General features: G+C 42.5%; 1 protein-coding gene across 2 annotated transcripts in view; it reads right to left on the bottom strand.

Moving 5' to 3' along the window:
• Window positions 1-17,844, bottom strand: part of Etnk1 (ethanolamine kinase 1) — a 44,136-nt gene that overhangs the window by 12,628 nt on the left and 13,664 nt on the right. Inside the window, exons 2-5 of one of the 2 annotated variants that reach the window (NM_001107894.2) lie at window positions 17,539-17,798; window positions 11,180-11,320; window positions 9,325-9,467; window positions 177-260 (exon numbers count right to left, since the gene is read on the bottom strand). In NM_001107894.2, the coding sequence (NP_001101364.1) occupies window positions 177-260; window positions 9,325-9,467; window positions 11,180-11,320; window positions 17,539-17,798 (628 nt within the window). Of the gene's footprint in view, window positions 1-176; window positions 261-2,554; window positions 2,656-9,324; window positions 9,468-11,179; window positions 11,321-17,538; window positions 17,799-17,844 lie in introns of those variants that run through there. The other variant, XM_087657782.1, reaches the window with a different exon arrangement.

Raw genomic sequence — 17,844 nt, 5'->3', positions numbered from 1 at the left:
GCCGTGAACGCCATGACTCTCCCACTCAGTGCAGTATTTTCTCTTCTCCAGGAACAAGTAAACAATGCCAGAGGGTCAAGTGATGGGCAGGACACACTGCTCCTGCCCAGGGTCTCATCCTTGGAGCAACTAGGTCACTAGGGTAGATGACCCCAACAGTGAAGCATGGGTCTTACCTGCAAATTCATTGAAATGATTTCCAATATCATATGCCAGGTAGTTGTATCCAGAATACTCATAATCAATGAACTGTACGTCACCTATGTGAGACACAAAAACAAAGCAAATAAGGAATCATATACATGATCAGAAAACCCCTATGCTACTGTAACTCAATTTTCCTTATACTTTGTCTCAATGGGTGTGCTTGGTTACATGCACTTCTGAGACAACACAGGGTGAGGCTGTGAATTTTATGGCCATGAGCTTTACAAAATTCAAATTACGTCCCTTCATCAACAGCATTTCAGAAACATTATTATCCACTTTTGTTAAAATGAAAATATAGTCCTTTCCAAGTTCTAACAGAAGAAGATATGTTTCTCACCACATGGGGGCATCAGTAACTTAAAAACTCATGTTTAATTAGAAAGAATAGCCTATTGTAACAAAACATCACTATGACAAACTGTATACTGGAAAGCTTATCTAACATAAGAAGCGAACTCTGAAAACCTGAATTCTGTGGCTCTGACAGCGTATGTGGTGACCAATCTGATGTTATCACCAGTGTAAGAAGTAAGCTGCTATCAAATTCTTAAGTTTGTATAAACTCACAGCTGAGCTTTCCATGTCTTAAGGGCACTACATGAGTTAAATTAAAATTTCATTCAAATGTACATGTGCCTCTGTCTCCGTGCCTCTGAATATGTGTCTGTGTGTCTGTGTGTGTCTGTGTGAAAAGACAATCGTGTCCACCATTTACAAGTGATTACTATTACTTAGAAAGTTTTCATTTTTAAATGCTCATTACAGTGGGATTACATGTAAATACACAGAAGTGATACTAATTTTAAAAAGACTAATGCTTGCCACTGTCCACACAAAGATCGTGTATCCATCCCATGCCACTGCAGCTACAGTGGAAACAGAGTAGCCATGGCTGTGAGGGTGCGGGTCCTTTCCAGGGTGCTCAGGCTGAGAAACTGTGAAACACTGTGGCCGTCCCATCCTGTGAGAGGTGTGCTGCAGTGACCAAGCAGACACGGGGGCATTTCTCAAAGAGAGCAGCATCTTAATATTAATGTCTTATAAGATTTGGATCCTTAATCCAGAAGTATTATGAGCATGGTTATAGTTAAATAAACCAAGACAGAAACCTCTGACCGAGAGCTCAGAAGCAAATGTAAAGCTCTTCAGAAAGCAACTGGATTGGTTTCATTCTAAGACAGCTTCAGAACGGCCAGGGTGGAGTAGCCTGTGGTGGGTGCTTGTGCCTAGCAGGCACCAGGCCTGGGGCTCATCCTCAACACTATACTGGGAAAAGTGGCAAGGACCAAAGTGTTTGCAACACTGGACACATCTGGGTACAACAGGTTTCTTAGATGTCCATGGGAATAAGTCACTGCAGTTGAGCCGCAGGCGTGACCTGCCGCAAGCCCAGGCTGAGCAGGTGCCTGGTGTCAAGTACATGCACCACTCCCATCATTCAAGGACTTCACCGAGTGACAGAAGGGCACCCAGACAAGGCTGGCAGTGAGAAGCTGCAGACGAAGTATCATGGCAAGTCCTTGACTGAGACAAAGCACTCAACAGCTTTCACAATCCGGAGTCTAAAATATAAAGTTAGGAAAATGAATACCGAATCAGCTACTACACTGTGATGCTAGATATTAAAATGCTAAGAAGGGAGAGCACAGTGAATAGAGGGCAGAGATGAACTGAAATAAAACCAGGGCAAACGTTCAGCTCCTTATTACAGGGCTGACTAGTGGCTTTCCCTTTAACTTTTCTTTGTTTTTAAACTTCATTACAATGAGTGTTTCTGAAGAAAAAAAATGTTATTTTTTTAAAAAAGAATATTATGGATATTCTATAGGAAACTATCAACCAGTAAAAGTAAACAGAATGACCTAGAAAATACCTATCCCTTCATGAGTCTTCACAGAACAGAATACAACGTTTACCACGGTCCATAGTGAACCAACTGAACAGGTGACCCTTACATGCAGTTGTTGATGACTTTGGCTCTTTGAGCACAACTTCTTGTAGAGCTCGTTTTAATAGTTACGTGCCAATAAAATACACAGCCCAGTCCTGAAGCTTACTTTTGCCACATAAATAAAAGCTTCAATTTTCAAAATTATATTTAGAATTTGGCAGATACAGTTAAAATGGCAGGTAAAAACAGACCCGCTTATATACATAATTTAATTAAAACATAAATCATTTTAAGAAAAGTTAAAATCTGTTTCATCATGGAAAGTTTTAGCAGTGACTTTTGTAGTAGCGTTAACTCATTAACACTGGCCTTTATGTTTAATGCTATGTTGAGTTTACAATGAAATCTAAAGATAAGAAAATGAAGCTAACAAAGTACAGATGGGGCTGTTACCAGGCTCCGTGCATGTGAACAAGTGAGGCGACAAAGCTCCAGTCAGTGCGTTTAAGAAGCACGGTGCGCCGCCACATGGCAGCAGCAACGGCATACCTAATCTGTAGCAGATGAAGAAAATTTGGCAAACTCACATTGTACAAGACACAAAGCTTTAAAGGAAAGAAATTTCTTAAAATCTGCATTAACTATTCTTTTTCAAGTTATTACAAAGTGGAACTCAACCTTAAATTTAAGATTCTGCAACAATGTAAACTTAAAGAGGCCTTATTATCTTTAGGGTGCCAGAAAAATCAAATTACGGCACTGGAAAATATTCTAGCAACAAAAATATTATTTCCTTTTCCAGTGAGTTTAATTTTTTGTTTCTAACATTTCCCAATATTAATAATGTTCATTACTATTAATAATTCCTTAAGACAGAATTTCTCCTTGAGGTCTCCGGGGTGAAGAGACAGTGAAAACACCCTAGGACCTTCCCGTGCACTCACTTCCCAGGAGGGCTTCCCGGCCACCCAGACCCTCAGGGTATCCTTAACCTTCAGAGCACGACTAGCCTAAAAACTCACACTGATTCTTATTTTCTTGAAATGACTGCACCAGCGACACAACACAAAGCAAATAATGGATGAATTTGAAGTTTCAAAAATATTTTTGATTTTTACTACTACTTGAAGCCCTTCACCACTATAGGAAAAAATCCAGTTAAACTGTTCAAATCTCAATACAAGAAAACTAGTCTTCTATTTATAAAAGCACTTTAAAGCCAAAAACAAATTAAACAAGGTTATATAATTATAACAAGACATGGGTCTTGAAATTATCTTATTAAAAATGAAAAGTAAAGTCACCTACATGGAAAGCCTGACCCTTTGACCTGCTCAGCTGTTAGACACAGACAAACAGCCATGAGAAAAGACATCACAGGAATTCTGCAGAAACTGCTGCCATCTCACACAGCAGGCAGGAGGATATGAGGTAGGAGACGCCCAGTCCTGCTTTCCATCACCTCTGACTCAGCACTCATCACTCTCAACTCGATGGCTATGTGACATAGAGCCCGAGGGGCTGGGGGAAAGGACAGAAGAGCCCTCCTGGCACTTGGGAGAGTAGACACTAGGAGAGAAGGAGAGGAGCTACGTCCCAGAACACAGACACAGTAACATGTGAGGAAGGGCCGCAAAAGGGCATTTACACAACAGCGCTAACCTGGGTTCCTAACATCTCATCCAAGTGCGACCCAAATACAGCGGGCCTAACAATGCACAGGCTTTAAAAGGCTCATGCAAACAAGTCTAATTAAGTCGAGTGGGCCACACACAGGAAGGGCCGCAGAAAAGAGGAGGGAGGGAGGGATGCTGGGAAGAAGGGGTTTGGCAGGAATGGGGAAAGAACGAGAGGATAATGGAGAGGGAAAGGAGTGACATACATCAGAAACGTGTGAAACGGTCACAGTAAAAGTAAATGCTGAAAACAAACATCCAGTAATATCTTAGTCTTCCTTAGTAACTAAGGAACGGAGGGAGGGCGCCGACTGTTGGTTTTAAAACAGGCTCTTGCTACAGGTAGGCCTCTAGCTCCCAGTCTTCATGCCCCGTCTCCTCAGAGCTAGGATTACAGACATGAACCACTGTATGTGCTAGAGCTCTGCTTTGTGCTGCCTGTCTTCGGGATGCTTGACTCTCCTGCACAGTAGTCTAGAATAAATCAATTCAGGAGCAGGATTATTCTTCACGAGAACATGACACTCTCTCCAGGACGGTAGAAATGTTCTGTACTTAAGGATGCTCAGGTTATAGGGGTACAGGTTATAGGGGCACAGGCACCTGTCAAATTCACCAAGTAGCATGCATTAAACTTGTTTTTAAAGGCAGGTTTCCACTGTGTTGCCTAGGTTACCTTGAACGTCTCATGCCACAGATACCCTAACACTTCAGTTTCCTAAATGGCGGCAGTTCCACATCACCACTCCCAGATTGATATGTGAAGACAGGCACAGCACACTTGAGTGAACACTGAGCTCTACACACACTATGCTCTAGACACACTATGCTCTAGACACACTATGCTGCTGAAGAGCTTGGGACGGAAGCCACTCAGGTCTGTAACTCAGTGAAAAGAAAGGAAGATGGATGGACTGACGGATGAGCAGGTGACATGGATGACGAAGCACAAACTTGTCAATTCTAGAGTCTAGGTACCAGGTATATGGTTAGAAAGAGTTAGGTCTGTATCTAGATGTGTAGACATTCTATATCCATGGCTTTATTTTAAGATATTGTGGTACTCCAGCAGGTAAGCAGAAGGGGTATGTGTGTGAATAGATGGGTTTTATATGCACTGTTTATATGACTGATTATGTAGTTATCTCTATTTGTTACCTTGCAAAGACAAGGTTTTGTTTGTTTCTGTTATTTCTTTAATAGGGACCGGGATAGGGGAGCCTAAAACCTATCCAAGGATGACTTGAATTTCCTGCCCTCTTTGCTTCTACCTTCCAAATAAATACTGGATCCCGGTGCTGCCACACCTATTTACCTGTGCTGAGGATGGCAGCCGAGCACTGCACATCCGAGGCCATCAGTGCACTGACTGAGCGACATCTGCAGGACCACAAGGACAGCTTTACTGAGGCCACACCCCTCTGCCAAGCATGAAGGGACTAAGACATCTCTATAAACCTCCTAACAAGTCATATCTGCATTAGATTTTAAAATAAAATCAATGGAAAAATATCTTCTACGCCATTAGAATAACAAGCTTTGTATTAGCAAAAGTAGAATGGCTGACTACAGTGTACAAAACTAAAACCATCCCAATAAAAAGCCTCCATTTCCTTCTACTTCTTTGGTTTGCCTAAATGCCAACCAGTCAACTTGCTGCATTTTACTGAGTAGAAAAATGGACAATGATTAACAGCCCTTAAATTTAAAGTTATAGTAAGACTTATATGTGGGCTCTTAAGAAATTGGGGAAGGGGTAAAAAATTAAAGTTATTGTCAAAGCAAAGAACCTTCTAACAGAAGTAGAGACAAAAGCACAATCTCAAAGTTAATCAATGGCTTCTGACATGTCAGCGACTGAAGAAATCAGCTATGAGCCACATACTACACTGGAAGTCACTCAAGTTCCCTACGGTAAGCCTGGTGAGACTGACAAACTGACAGACAACTGCACGCTGCTGTCTTACTCTGAAGGAGGAATGGCTGCTTCCCAGAGTATTTATTTATTACAGATTCCATCCCATCACTGTGCACTGGCCCCTCTTTAAGGACAGCTGTCCCTTCATTAAAGCCAGGAATGGGCCATCAGCTAACAAACACCTATATTCTTATGCTAATTCTTCTTGTTGTTTTAAGGAGTGTTTCTTGCTTGTTTGTGCTTTGTTTTGTTTTGTTTGTTCCTCCAAGTAGCTCTCTATGTCCTGGAACTCACTGAGATCTGCCTGCCTCTGCTCTGCCTCTGCCTCTCTGCCTCTCTACCTCTGCCTCTCTGCCTCTCTGCCTCTCTACCTCTGCCTCTCTGCCTCTCTACCTCTGCCTCTCTGCCTCTCTACCTCTGCCTCTCTACCTCTGCTCTGCCTCTCTACCTCTGCTCTGCCTCTCTACCTCTGCTCTGCCTCTCTACCTCTGCTCTGCCTCTGCCTCTCTGCCTCTCTGCGCCTCTGCCTCTGCCTCCCAGATAGGCTAACTTTTTAAATTCTGATAGCATTTTATAGAATGTATACTATAAACATAATAATGTTGGACAAACTATGTACGTATATTAATTCTAACACCAGTTCATTACATTACTGTAAAACGTATGCAGTCACTGCAAGGTGATACTGCACAAACATATTGAATGAGCTTCAAATTTACACTTCTGAGAAATTAAAAGAATAAAGACAGCTTGATGATATCGGGCTAGCACACTCACTCCATCCACTATTTTTATCTACTTGTATCTCATAAGATAAGCAGAAAATAGGAAGATCCTGTACTCAAGTCACAAGGATGACTTTAGGGCCACAGATCAAATGCATATGTGAATAAAATGCAAATTTAATCTACTATAAGTGCAAGTTACCTTCCCTTAAAAGGCTAAGCTTTCAGTGCCACAGTAAAGAGCCTAGCCCTTAAAGGCTGAGCCCCCTCTCCAGCCCCCTCTTATGGTTTCCTCAACCCCCACTCAACATGGGGGTCTCCATGTGTAGTTGTAGCTGTCCTGGAACCAAGTGGACGAGGTGGCCTGCCTCTGCCTCTGCCTCTGCCTCCTACATGCTGGGAGACAAGATGCACCCACACACCGGGCTCCCATTACTGCCTTTCCTAAGATCACCTCTGCAGTGTCAAAGCAATCTCCCAGACCCAATGCAGTAAGCGCACTGATTTGTTGGACTAAAGCGTGTATCTTGTACTTGTAAGTATAGACTCAGATCACACAAGCCTTCACTATCTCAAAGCTACTGGCTCCTCACCTATGGTCACAGCAAAGGATGGCAGCAGCACAGCTTCCAGTCAGTGCTCTTCAACTGTGGGTTTTACCTCAGCCTCCTAAGTAGGCATCTCAGAGCCCATGGATCAACTGCTAACTAAGTAGGCATCTCAGAGCCCATGGATCAACTACTAACTAAGTAGGCATCTCAGAGCCCATGGATCAACTACTAACTAAGTAGGCATCTCAGAGCTCATGGATCAACTACTAAGTAGGCATTCAGAGCCCATGGATCAACTACTAAGTAGGCATCTCAGAGCCCATGGATCAACTGCTAACTAAGTAGGCATCTCAGAGCCCATGGATCAACTACTAACTAAGTAGGCATCTCAGAGCCCATGGATCAACTACTAACTAAGTAGGCATCTCAGAGCTCATGGATCAACTACTAACTAAGTAGGCATCTCAGAGCTCATGGATCAACTACTAAGTAGGCATCTTAGAGCTCATGGATCAACTACTAACACAGAAATTTTGTTCCAAGATCCAATTAGCCTTTCTAGTAAACATAAAACCACTGATTGATAAAGAGAAAACATAGACACAGCCTTTCCTTACTGACAACACTCAAAATGCCCAAAAGACAGAGAGCAAGCAGTACAGTATGAAGGAAAGGACAGAGAGCCATGGAGAGGGATTCTGACCTCTGACACCAAATTAAAGCCTAACTGTTCTCTTTGATACTATCAAGAGCTGAGAATGACAGATGCTTAATGAAAAATAAAGTGCCTAGGACAAAGTAATCTGATTTTTTTGGTCCCTTATTTTTAATTTTGTAAACAAGTTTGTTTTATGAAATGGATATGCAAAAAATAAAAATATAAATGGCAATTAAACTTATATTCCAAAGGAAGTAACGAATTCCCTTTAACGTGCAGTTAAAATTAAAGCTGAGTGTCCACTTCAAATGTACGATGAAGTCCCTTACGTGAAACTCCATTACACACGTGTTACCAGGTCTTGCACTGAACTTAACACTAGCACGCCCGTGAGACACAGCTAATGCTGTCTCATACGGCATTGAGATTTGGTCACCACGCATTCTCTGGACAACCGTGATAATCAATGTGCAGTAACTCTCCTTAAAGAACACTGTCAAAGACTTAACGTTCCAGTTACACCCAAGTGGAAAATGAAGGATTCCACACAGGAACTAATACGATTCAAAACAGCCTTTAGAACAGTGCTTTTGTTTAAGTAATCTCCCATCCACATTAAAATATCAAATATAAAAAAATGAACGCCTTAAGGCCATCGTCCTTGACAGTGTCTCTTTAATTAAGCTTCAGGTTAAAGTCAGCTATAATTACTAACAATTATTTTATTAGAATAGTCCCAACTTTGGATATGAGGTCACTAGTAGCAAATGTAATACATTTATGACCACAATAATAGTAATTTCTTGGTTTTAGCATATACATAAAAACTTTTTTATTTTCAATACGGTCTTCACAAAGTAACTATTCACAAAGATGGGCCTTCTCCGAAAGCAGTGGCCCCAGTGTCAGTCACTTCTCAATTAACTTTTTAAAACAAACGGCACTTTTAGATTTCATTTTGGTATTGAAGGTGTTTACTATTTAGCAACCAAACCTCAAAGCACTTTACCCAGTGACCTAATAATGCAACCAGTGGCTCTGAGATATGCACACAAAGCATCAGATATGAAGTCACACAAATTACACCAAAGTATCAGCTGTTACTTCAGAATATTCTGTCTATTTATCAAAGCTATTTTTATTACTACTTCATTTGCTATAAATATGACAAAGACAGTAACCTACATCTGAGTCTCTCCCTAGAGTATCAGCATACACACAGGAATTAGGAAGCCTGGTGATAATAACTGCTGTCAGCCCACAGCACTGAGAGGTTCCCAGAGATCCAGTAGTGCAGTAGCAACCTGTTCAATTCCCACACTCCCCATGACAGCAGGCATGCTTTCAAAGTCACAAACAGCCAAACAGCTTTTAGAAATATATATTTATATGTGTATATTTGTAAATATATATGTATATGCACATATATATATACAAACACAATTATCATTGTACAGTTAAAAAGCCAAGAACAAACTACTTCTAATTATACAATTTTAAAGAAATTTTATCCATATAAAGTGTGTGTGTATATATATATATATATATATATATTCCTAACAGCAATTACCCTGATTTGTATAACCTCAAGTGAAAATCTTTGTGTTACTCCTAGATTACTGATACAAAGACAAGGGACCACTGAGAAGAGCATATGAGCAATCAAAGTACTTACTGCTGAGGTCAAACACCTACCTTGTTTCTCGTTGTAGATTATATTCTTACACAACAGGTCATTATGGCAGAGTACCACAGGGGAGCCCAGGCTGGAAAGAATCTCCTTCATCCAAGTCATCTCCTCCTGAAGAAGCTGAGGGCTGGGGATCTCACTTAGGAACCTTTCCATTTTAAAAGAAGAGTCAGACCTTATTTATTTGATTGAAATGTCTTTCAAATTTAAAGTTAAAATTCTACCTCAAAGACTTTCCAGTGAATAAGAACATATTCCTGAATTCAACAATAAATCAACGTGTTCCAAAGCCTGAACAAAAATCCTTTATAATCAACTTCAACATAAGAGAGCTAAACAACTGTAAAGCAGAAACTGAAACCTGATGCTTCAAAACTGAGAGGGACAGAATAAGCAGTTACCGGCTGTGGTGTGCCACTGAGAACACCTGACTGACGTCTACTGCCACTTTATACAGGCAATGGGCTGAGACACAATGAACTCATTCATTCACAGGTTAAAATGTATTATTTAAAGTTACAGACTGAAAATATTTACTTTAAGCAAGGAAAGATGAAAATGAGTTGTTTTCAGAAAACCCTCGAGCACTGTCTGAGGCACATTACCTACTTCGTCTCAACAACAGAGCTATGGCACCAACTGAGGAGACTCTTCCATAAGGAAACATTACCAACACAGAGTTTAAGCACGAGGATTAATAGAAGGGCACCTGGGAAAAGGGGGGAACCCAAAAATATGGATGTAGGTTACCCATCTGCATAAAATACAACAGCAAATAGAACGATGCAGAGCGGACGCCCTCCTCCAGCTTGTCACGTGTAGTCCAGGCAGACTGCCACTCACGTACTCCTTCCCAAAGAGCTGCCTGGACTCTTGCTCCTCATCCAACGTCATCAAAGTGCTCTTCACCCTCGACACAAACATCTACATGGGGGACCACCAAACCCAGCTACTAACCTACACTTGTCCCTTACACAGATGACAAAATGGAGCCGAGCACTTGCCGCGGAGACATGACAGAAGAATGACCTCGTTACTCAGCCAGGCTGGCCCCAGTCTGCTGCTTCCCAGTCCACTTACATTATTTTCTGTGCATGTGCATGTGCATGTGATGTGCATGTGATGTGCATGTGCATGTGATGTGCATGTGATGTGCATGTGAGCACACACTATGAACTTAAGAGACTGTGTGCGCATGCATACATGTGGGTAAGCACCCTGTCGACACTTCTAAATAATGCTTCTGTTGTTCTGGAAATAGAACTTCTATACAGAGGTACACAAAGTTACAGCCTTAACACACTTTATGTAGAAACCTAATAAAATTTTCCATGTTTATACTAGTAATAATGACAATGTCCTAAATTTAGATTCTAAGGACTAATCTATTAAAAATCCCACTTACAAAGTCAATCATCACATTTGGACTTGGTAGCCAACTCAAGAGCTAAGGTCTCAGAAGGTAAATTTTCACCCTAATAATCTGGCATTTAAATAAACAGGAAATTAAAATGACCTAAATTCTTACAGTCCCATCTATACCCACAAAGACACATCCCTAAATGTTCACCATAATTGGCACCACTGCACCCTTTCCTGGTCTTCTTTATCATTACGGCTAAATAAATACTCTTTTATTTTATTTGTAGCACTCCATCCCCCTTTATTGTGGAAACTTTTCTTCAGGGTCAGGGATGGGAAGGGGAGGGGGCTTCAAAAGAATAAGGAGACTTATCTGAGAGCCACGGTCAATAATTTTGTTCACTTTAATGCAGAGAGGAATGCAAACCAGATTTTATACAAGCGTTATCTTCCAGGACCTACAAAGGGCAAAGCAATGCAAATGCCAGTGTAACTTACCTTTTATTAATGTCTTCATCAGCAAATCCTGTGGGAATGAGAGAGAAGTATTTTCCCATCTTTAGCCATAGGTTAGACTTGGGGATCCAGCCATTGTGTGCATGAATAGCATGGATTTTAGCAAGCTGACGAGCTATGAGCCTGTTTAGAAACAAAACAGCACAAAATTTTAAATGAAGAATAACTGTCTATTTAGAAAAGATTCTCACTCCATCAGCATTAGTCAGGTTCCTCAACTGCCTTCCATGCCTTTCTGAGATGTTTCCTTCTAAGTGTCATTTTAACAGTAACTCTGCCAGGTTAAGTTAGGCTGCTTCCTGCACACCTTTCCGGATTCCTCCACCTCACAGCTCCTTGCTATGGCCACAACATCCTTGACTCCTGATGCAACCCCACAGGGACTTGTGACCCATTAACACCACAGCCTGGCCACCACAGCTTATCCCTACTCTAACTATGATCCCCAGAAGAAAAGGCTATCCCCATCAGTGGTATTGCTAAAAGAAATTCACTGTCCCCCCAAATTCTGATTTAATGGGCTTGGTTAGGATCTAGCTAATGAATGAGATTATTTAAAAGCTTCCCTGAGGACCTTAACACACAAAAATACTTGAGAACAAACTAAGACACAGAATCAAGTGTCATAAGATTGATTCTAAACTAAGACTAAATAAACACGTTTAAGTTTCTACTACAATTATTATCTGATTTTTTTTAAGATGCAAGTATCATATACTCTAGGCTAGCCTTGGACTATGTAGCAGAGGATGACTCTGAATTTCTGATCATTATGTCTGTCACCTCTTGAGATTACAGGCTCGTGCTACCATTCCCTATTTAAGAATGCTACCAGGACTTCACTCATGTTAAGCAAGTACTTTACCATCTGAGTTACATCCCCAGCCCTCCCTACCATGAACATTCTGGCTCTTATTATGTTGGCTGCCTGACAGAAGCTCAAGGAACCAACCTCAGTCCCTCTGTAAAAGACAAGCTCCTATCCAACTGCGTCATTTCTAGCCCCAGTCAGCTTTAAAAAGATAAAAATAAAATTATTTGTGTTTTGCTGATGTCCTCAATGTGTCATATACATGCATGGATGCATTTGAGGTAGGATGAGAGGTACAGACAGGCCTGGAACTTTCTATGTAACTGAGGATGACCCTGAACTCCTGATCTCCTGGCTCTGCCTCTGAAGCACAGGTGAGCTCCAAGCCAGGACTGGCTTGTTCCTACAGGATTATTCTTCTCTTGTTGGCTGAGGAAGGAAGGTTACCTCACTTCCTACTATTTGTTCTGTCCCACTGGGTATGGGGATTTAGCCTGCTCTTTATTTCTTTTAAGATCCAGTAAAGAGGGGCTGGGGATTTAGCTCAGTGGTAGAGCGCTTACCTAGGAAGCGCAAGGCCCGGGGTTCGGTCCCCAGCTCCGAAAAAAAGAACCAAAAAAAAAAAAAAAAAAGATCCAGTAAAGATGAGCAGAAAGCTTCCTACCCAGATTCCCTTCACAACAATGTATAGTTCAGACTATTGCCCTTCTCCCCGTTTCCTGCAGTTTCTGCTTTCTAGTGGTTAACAGAACTTGCTAAGTGTTTTAAATGCCATAAGAGAGCTACAACATGACCTGAAATAAACTGAATAGCAAAACAAACAGCAAATGTCCTCCTTAAAACACCAACTAACTTGATTCCTATCAGTTTCTTCTTTAGGTTTTTTTTAGCCTCCTTTTCAAAAACATAATGAATCAATTTATCACAATGCAAACCAGATGGTCACACAATATACTTGAAAGAGTCCATGTCTGGTTTCTAACAGTAAATATTATATCTACATAGTTAATATATGACATTAGTATCTTCTTATGTATTCTAAATGAGTAGATTAACTAAAAGTACAAGTAACACTATTTTAGTCGACCGTGATTGTAAATGCTAAAATCAGCTTTAGCTGACCTTAACTGACTAAAATCTGCAGTCAGTCCCACATGTCTCTGGGTCATATATCTATGGATTCAACCAAGCACAACTGAAGTGACTGAGAAAAATATATATCTCACAAAAGTTATACCTCATTGCACTGAGTACTGCATAATTTCTATATAACTAATACTATTTGGAGTTACAGTGAAGGAGCCTAGCCTTCCAAATCCTCCCTCTCTCCACCCCTACTGTCTGCCTGTGTCACTGTCATATACCGTGTGCTCCTCCTATCTTCAACAGCTCATCTGTACTGAACAGTAAACCCTAACGGCTCTGGAGAGCACTCGACTCGCACTGCATGTGGGACTAAGCGACACAGAGACAACCGGCGATGGGAGGCACATACGCTCCACACAAATACGTCACACAAGGGACTCAACTGAGCACCCACAGATTAGGTCTCAGTGGAGAGAAGGAATCTTAGAATCAGCCACTCAAGTACATCAAGAAACAACTATGTGACATTCTACTCTTTCCACTTGAGGTTACTCAGAAAGATTATAGTTCCCTTAATAAAAAATTCTCCAGCACACCAAGTGTTATGTAATAATAAATACTAAGAGAACAACAGAATTTCTATGTCTATTGTCTCTGTTCACCTTTACGTCTAACAATGCCGTGTTTTCTAAGTAGCACAGGAAAGCCTGACTCTGCTACTGTAAGGCATAGGGACTTAGTCAGCTGTCATGTCTTTCAGCATCTATTTGTGTTGGCCATGTGGACAAAGGTCAATGACTGAAATGTCTTTATCTTAGTTCTCTCATCTCTCATTATGCAGGTTTATTAGCATCTATTCCCTAGAGTTATTTTGCATCAACTTTATTAAATCAGATTTAGACACTACAGAGTTCCTGCTAAGTGCTCCATCAGTATTAGCAATCCCAATCATTTGATCATGTCCCCAACTTTAATGAGTGAATTCTGACATTTTTAGAATTGTAATATACCTATTACGAATGTTATACTATAATTAAAATTTAAATAACTTAAAATCAGTAGTAGCCTCTGTGAAGTTTTATTTTTAATTAAAAAAACCAAGAACAGGCATAGCTGGGCACAGTGACTCCAAGTGTGGTCCTGCACCTGGGTGCTCAGAGGCTGGGCTGGAGAACCACTGGGCACTGAAAGCCTGAGCTGCTGTGAGCCTATTCACCCTGCACCCAAAGGAGGAAAAAGAGAAGAGAAGAAAAAAAAAAAGAAAGAAAGAAACTGGTCTCTGGTGTCCCCATGCCTCAGACATGGAAGTCTTATATATGGGATTTCCCAGTTAAAAATTAAGGCGGTCAGGCAGGAGGTGGTGGCACACACCTTGGATTCCAGCCCAGCATTCCTGAGGCAGAGGCAGGGGATCCGAGTTCCAGGCCAGTACATCTAGGGCTACGCAGAAAAACCCTGTCAAAGCCTTGCACCACCAAAAGGGGGGGGGGGGGGGGACCAAAACAACTAATAAGCATGCATGTGTGAGAAAGATCCCCTTTCCGGGAGCTGCCCCCCAAGGGGCTGGTAACATCATTTTGAGCTCACATGTCCCCAAAGGAGTGGCTTTGCCAGCTTGGTTTCTAGCTGATTGTGCCACCTGAGGTGCTGGAACCTTTTGGAGGTCGAGCCTAGGACCCAGACCTCTTCATATGCCTCTGCTTCCTTGCCATTATGCGGTGAGCAACCCTGGTCTGAGCTTGTGTGATCCCAGTTGCCACTGCTCTTCTCCCCACAGCACCCTAACCCTGAAAGACCCAAATGACCACAGAGTCTAAACTCTTCAAACAGTACTGAACCTGAAACTGAACCTTTTCTATTCTAAGTTAGATTTGTCAAGACCTTTGTTAAGAGGTGGACACCTGGCTCCCGGTCGGGAAGCAGAGCTCACCTAGTTATGACAGCACTGACTGTCCTAAACAGGAAGGGATTCGTGCCCAGTGTCTGCCCAGCCACATTCACATGCAGCTTCCATACACTTCCTAAAAGCCAAAGCCCCGAAATGGAACCTCGTTATTTTTCAGCTGTCAAGCCTCAAATTCCCAGTCTCAAGTAATACCTCTCCCTCCGCCATCTGAGTGGCTGGGATTACACAGCTTGGTAGGACACCTAGTTTGGTGTGAATTTTAATTTTGTAAATTGGGGAGGGGTCATGTGTATGGTCATGTGCCTGCCATGAGCGGGGAGGCCAGAAGGTAACAACAGGGAGGTCTTCCTTGATGACGTTTGTTTCTGAAACAGTCTTCTACTGACCCTGCTCAGCTGGCCCAGGGATCCGTCTCCACCCTCCGCCCCCAGGCATGGGGTTACGAGTGTGCAGCATCCTGGACTTGAGTGGTTCTGGGAATGCAGACTCCAGTTCTCAGCACATGCAGCAGCACGCTGCCCACTGAGCCTCCTCCCAGCTACTCTACAAGGAACAAAAGCTCACATAGCCAAGGTTAGCCTCCTGCCTTCCACCTCCCACAGTACAAGTACACATGCGTACCACACTCAGCTAAACTTAGAAGCGCATCCTTCCAACAGCACAGAGGAAGGAGTGGAGCGCTTGGCACTGTCCATGGCAACCTGCCAACAGTGTTGATAGTTCTCAGTATCCAGGTTCTTAGAACTGCAGTTTGGCTAACATGTAAGGAAACATAAGAAAACTATTAAGTTAACACACATTACCTAACACTGTTCTAAACTTCCTACACATACAAGTTGAGCATCCTTAGCAAAAGGACACAGCTGACTTTGTGTGGTAGCTTAGTCAGATCCGACACCCTGAGAACCTTGTATACAAATGCACAAGGGTGTGCTGTAGGTACACAGCCCAACATACTTGGATTCTTGTTTAAACCTGGCCTCGTCCCAAAGACGAGTATTATGAATGCAATACTCCTCGGACAAAAATACCTAGGCAGCGTTTCCAGCCCCAGGCATCTCAGATGACAGAAATTCAGCCGGCTTCTGTATTTATAAACTTAAGCTCTTTGATAAAATGGAATTAGGTAATATTATTCCTATTTTTTAGATGAGGAAAACGAGGCAGCAAATTCCCATGCCTCAGTGAAGGTGAGGTGGCCTGGCTCCATGCCCAAGGTCCACAGTTCAGAAAGGTGACAGGATGGCTTTCAATGTGGCCCTTCATTCCACAACATCCTGCCAGAATCAGCAAAGTAAAAAACATAAAACTCCCTATGTCCCGTCTCAGCTGTTATGTCTGGAAAGTAAAAGTCTCCTGAATGTGAGTCCTGACTGATGTATGTCACCAAGTTCCAGTGTGAAGGACTGAAGACAACCCAACAGTCCTGCAGAATAAAGGAGGCGTGGGATGTGCACAGGGAGTGAGGACATCAACAAGGATGAAGAAGTGTGGCAGGAGCTGTGCTCACAGACACTTAAACTACCCTGGTCTACCCGGCCAGGTCCACACCAGCCAGGACTGTGTTGAGACCCTGTCTCAAAAACAAACAAAGAGCGTGGTAGCACACACCTGCATCCCAGCACCTAAAGATGAAGGCAGAAAAACCAGTCCCAGGGCATCCTCGGTTACACAAAGCTTGAGGTCAGCCTGGGCTCCACAGGACCCTCTCTCATTACAAGAACAATGCATACAGCGTTTGACATAATCTCGGCACAAGCAAAGGTGGCACATCTCATTGCTAGGTAGTGCTCACTCAAATGTGGGTAGAGGCCAGGACCGCTCTCACCGACGTTCCACAGTAAAGCTCTCCGTGGACCATTACTTCACACGCCCACTCACATTCTCTCAGGTTGAGTCGTGGCTGCTCACGTCACCACACTGACTACAGCAGTCTCTATATTCTTAAATGCTTCACCTCTGAACATAGGAGGTACTGCTGAACAGGGACCAAACAATACATCTGCTGGGTGTTCAAATGCTTGCCTTCTTGGGAGGGACACAGGGTCTCCTGTAGTCCAGGCTGGCTTCCAACTCTTAGGTAACTGAGGATGGCCTTTACCAGATCCTGCTGGGATCTCAGATGTAAACTACCACGCTCAGCTGTTAAGTGTCTAAGAAGCCAGCTAATGCTACAGCAGGTAAACGTACTTGCTATGCAACTCTGATGGCCTCAATTTGATTCCCGAAGTCCTCAGGGAAAGAAGTTTTCTGCTGACCACTAAAAAAATGTGCTGTGGCAAAAACACCCAAACTCAGACACCTTTCTCTCCATTCTCAAGTGCGCGCCTCCCTCCCTCCCTCCCTCTCCTGTCTGTAAGTCTGTCTCTGTCTCTCTCTACACACACATCCTTGCCCTCACATACACATACCTATCTGCCCTCCTCCCTCCTCTTCCCCCGCTCCACATACACAAAAACTAAAGGTAATTTTAAATTTTTTAATATTTTTTTAGTGCACATAACATTCTTTTTCAAAAGAAGAAACTTACAAAATTACCTGAAAATGGCCGGGTTGCAGACATGCTGTGGGTCCAAAGCTTCACCCTGGATAAACTCATAGCACAGTCCATTGTTAAAGGTGCAGTAGAGCTGAGGTGCACAGCCATGAGCCTGCAGCACACGGAAACTTTTCACTTCTTCATCTCGGTCAACTAACAGTTCAGTCTTGTTGCCATAAATCCTCACCAGAACCACATCGTCCATGGTGTCGCCCACGTAGCAGGCAATGAGTTTGTTTGTGATCCCATCTGTGAACAGCTGCCGGAAAAGGAAGAGATGCTAAGAGCCTTTCCGAAGGCCAGGA

Source organism: Rattus norvegicus, chromosome 4 (genome assembly GCF_021556685.1).
Source record: "Rattus norvegicus strain SHRSP/BbbUtx chromosome 4, alternate assembly SHRSP_T2T, whole genome shotgun sequence".
Taxonomy (NCBI): Eukaryota; Metazoa; Chordata; class Mammalia; order Rodentia; family Muridae; genus Rattus; species Rattus norvegicus.
Note: the sequence above shows the minus strand (reverse complement) of the source record. Positions and strands in the feature narration are given on the sequence as shown.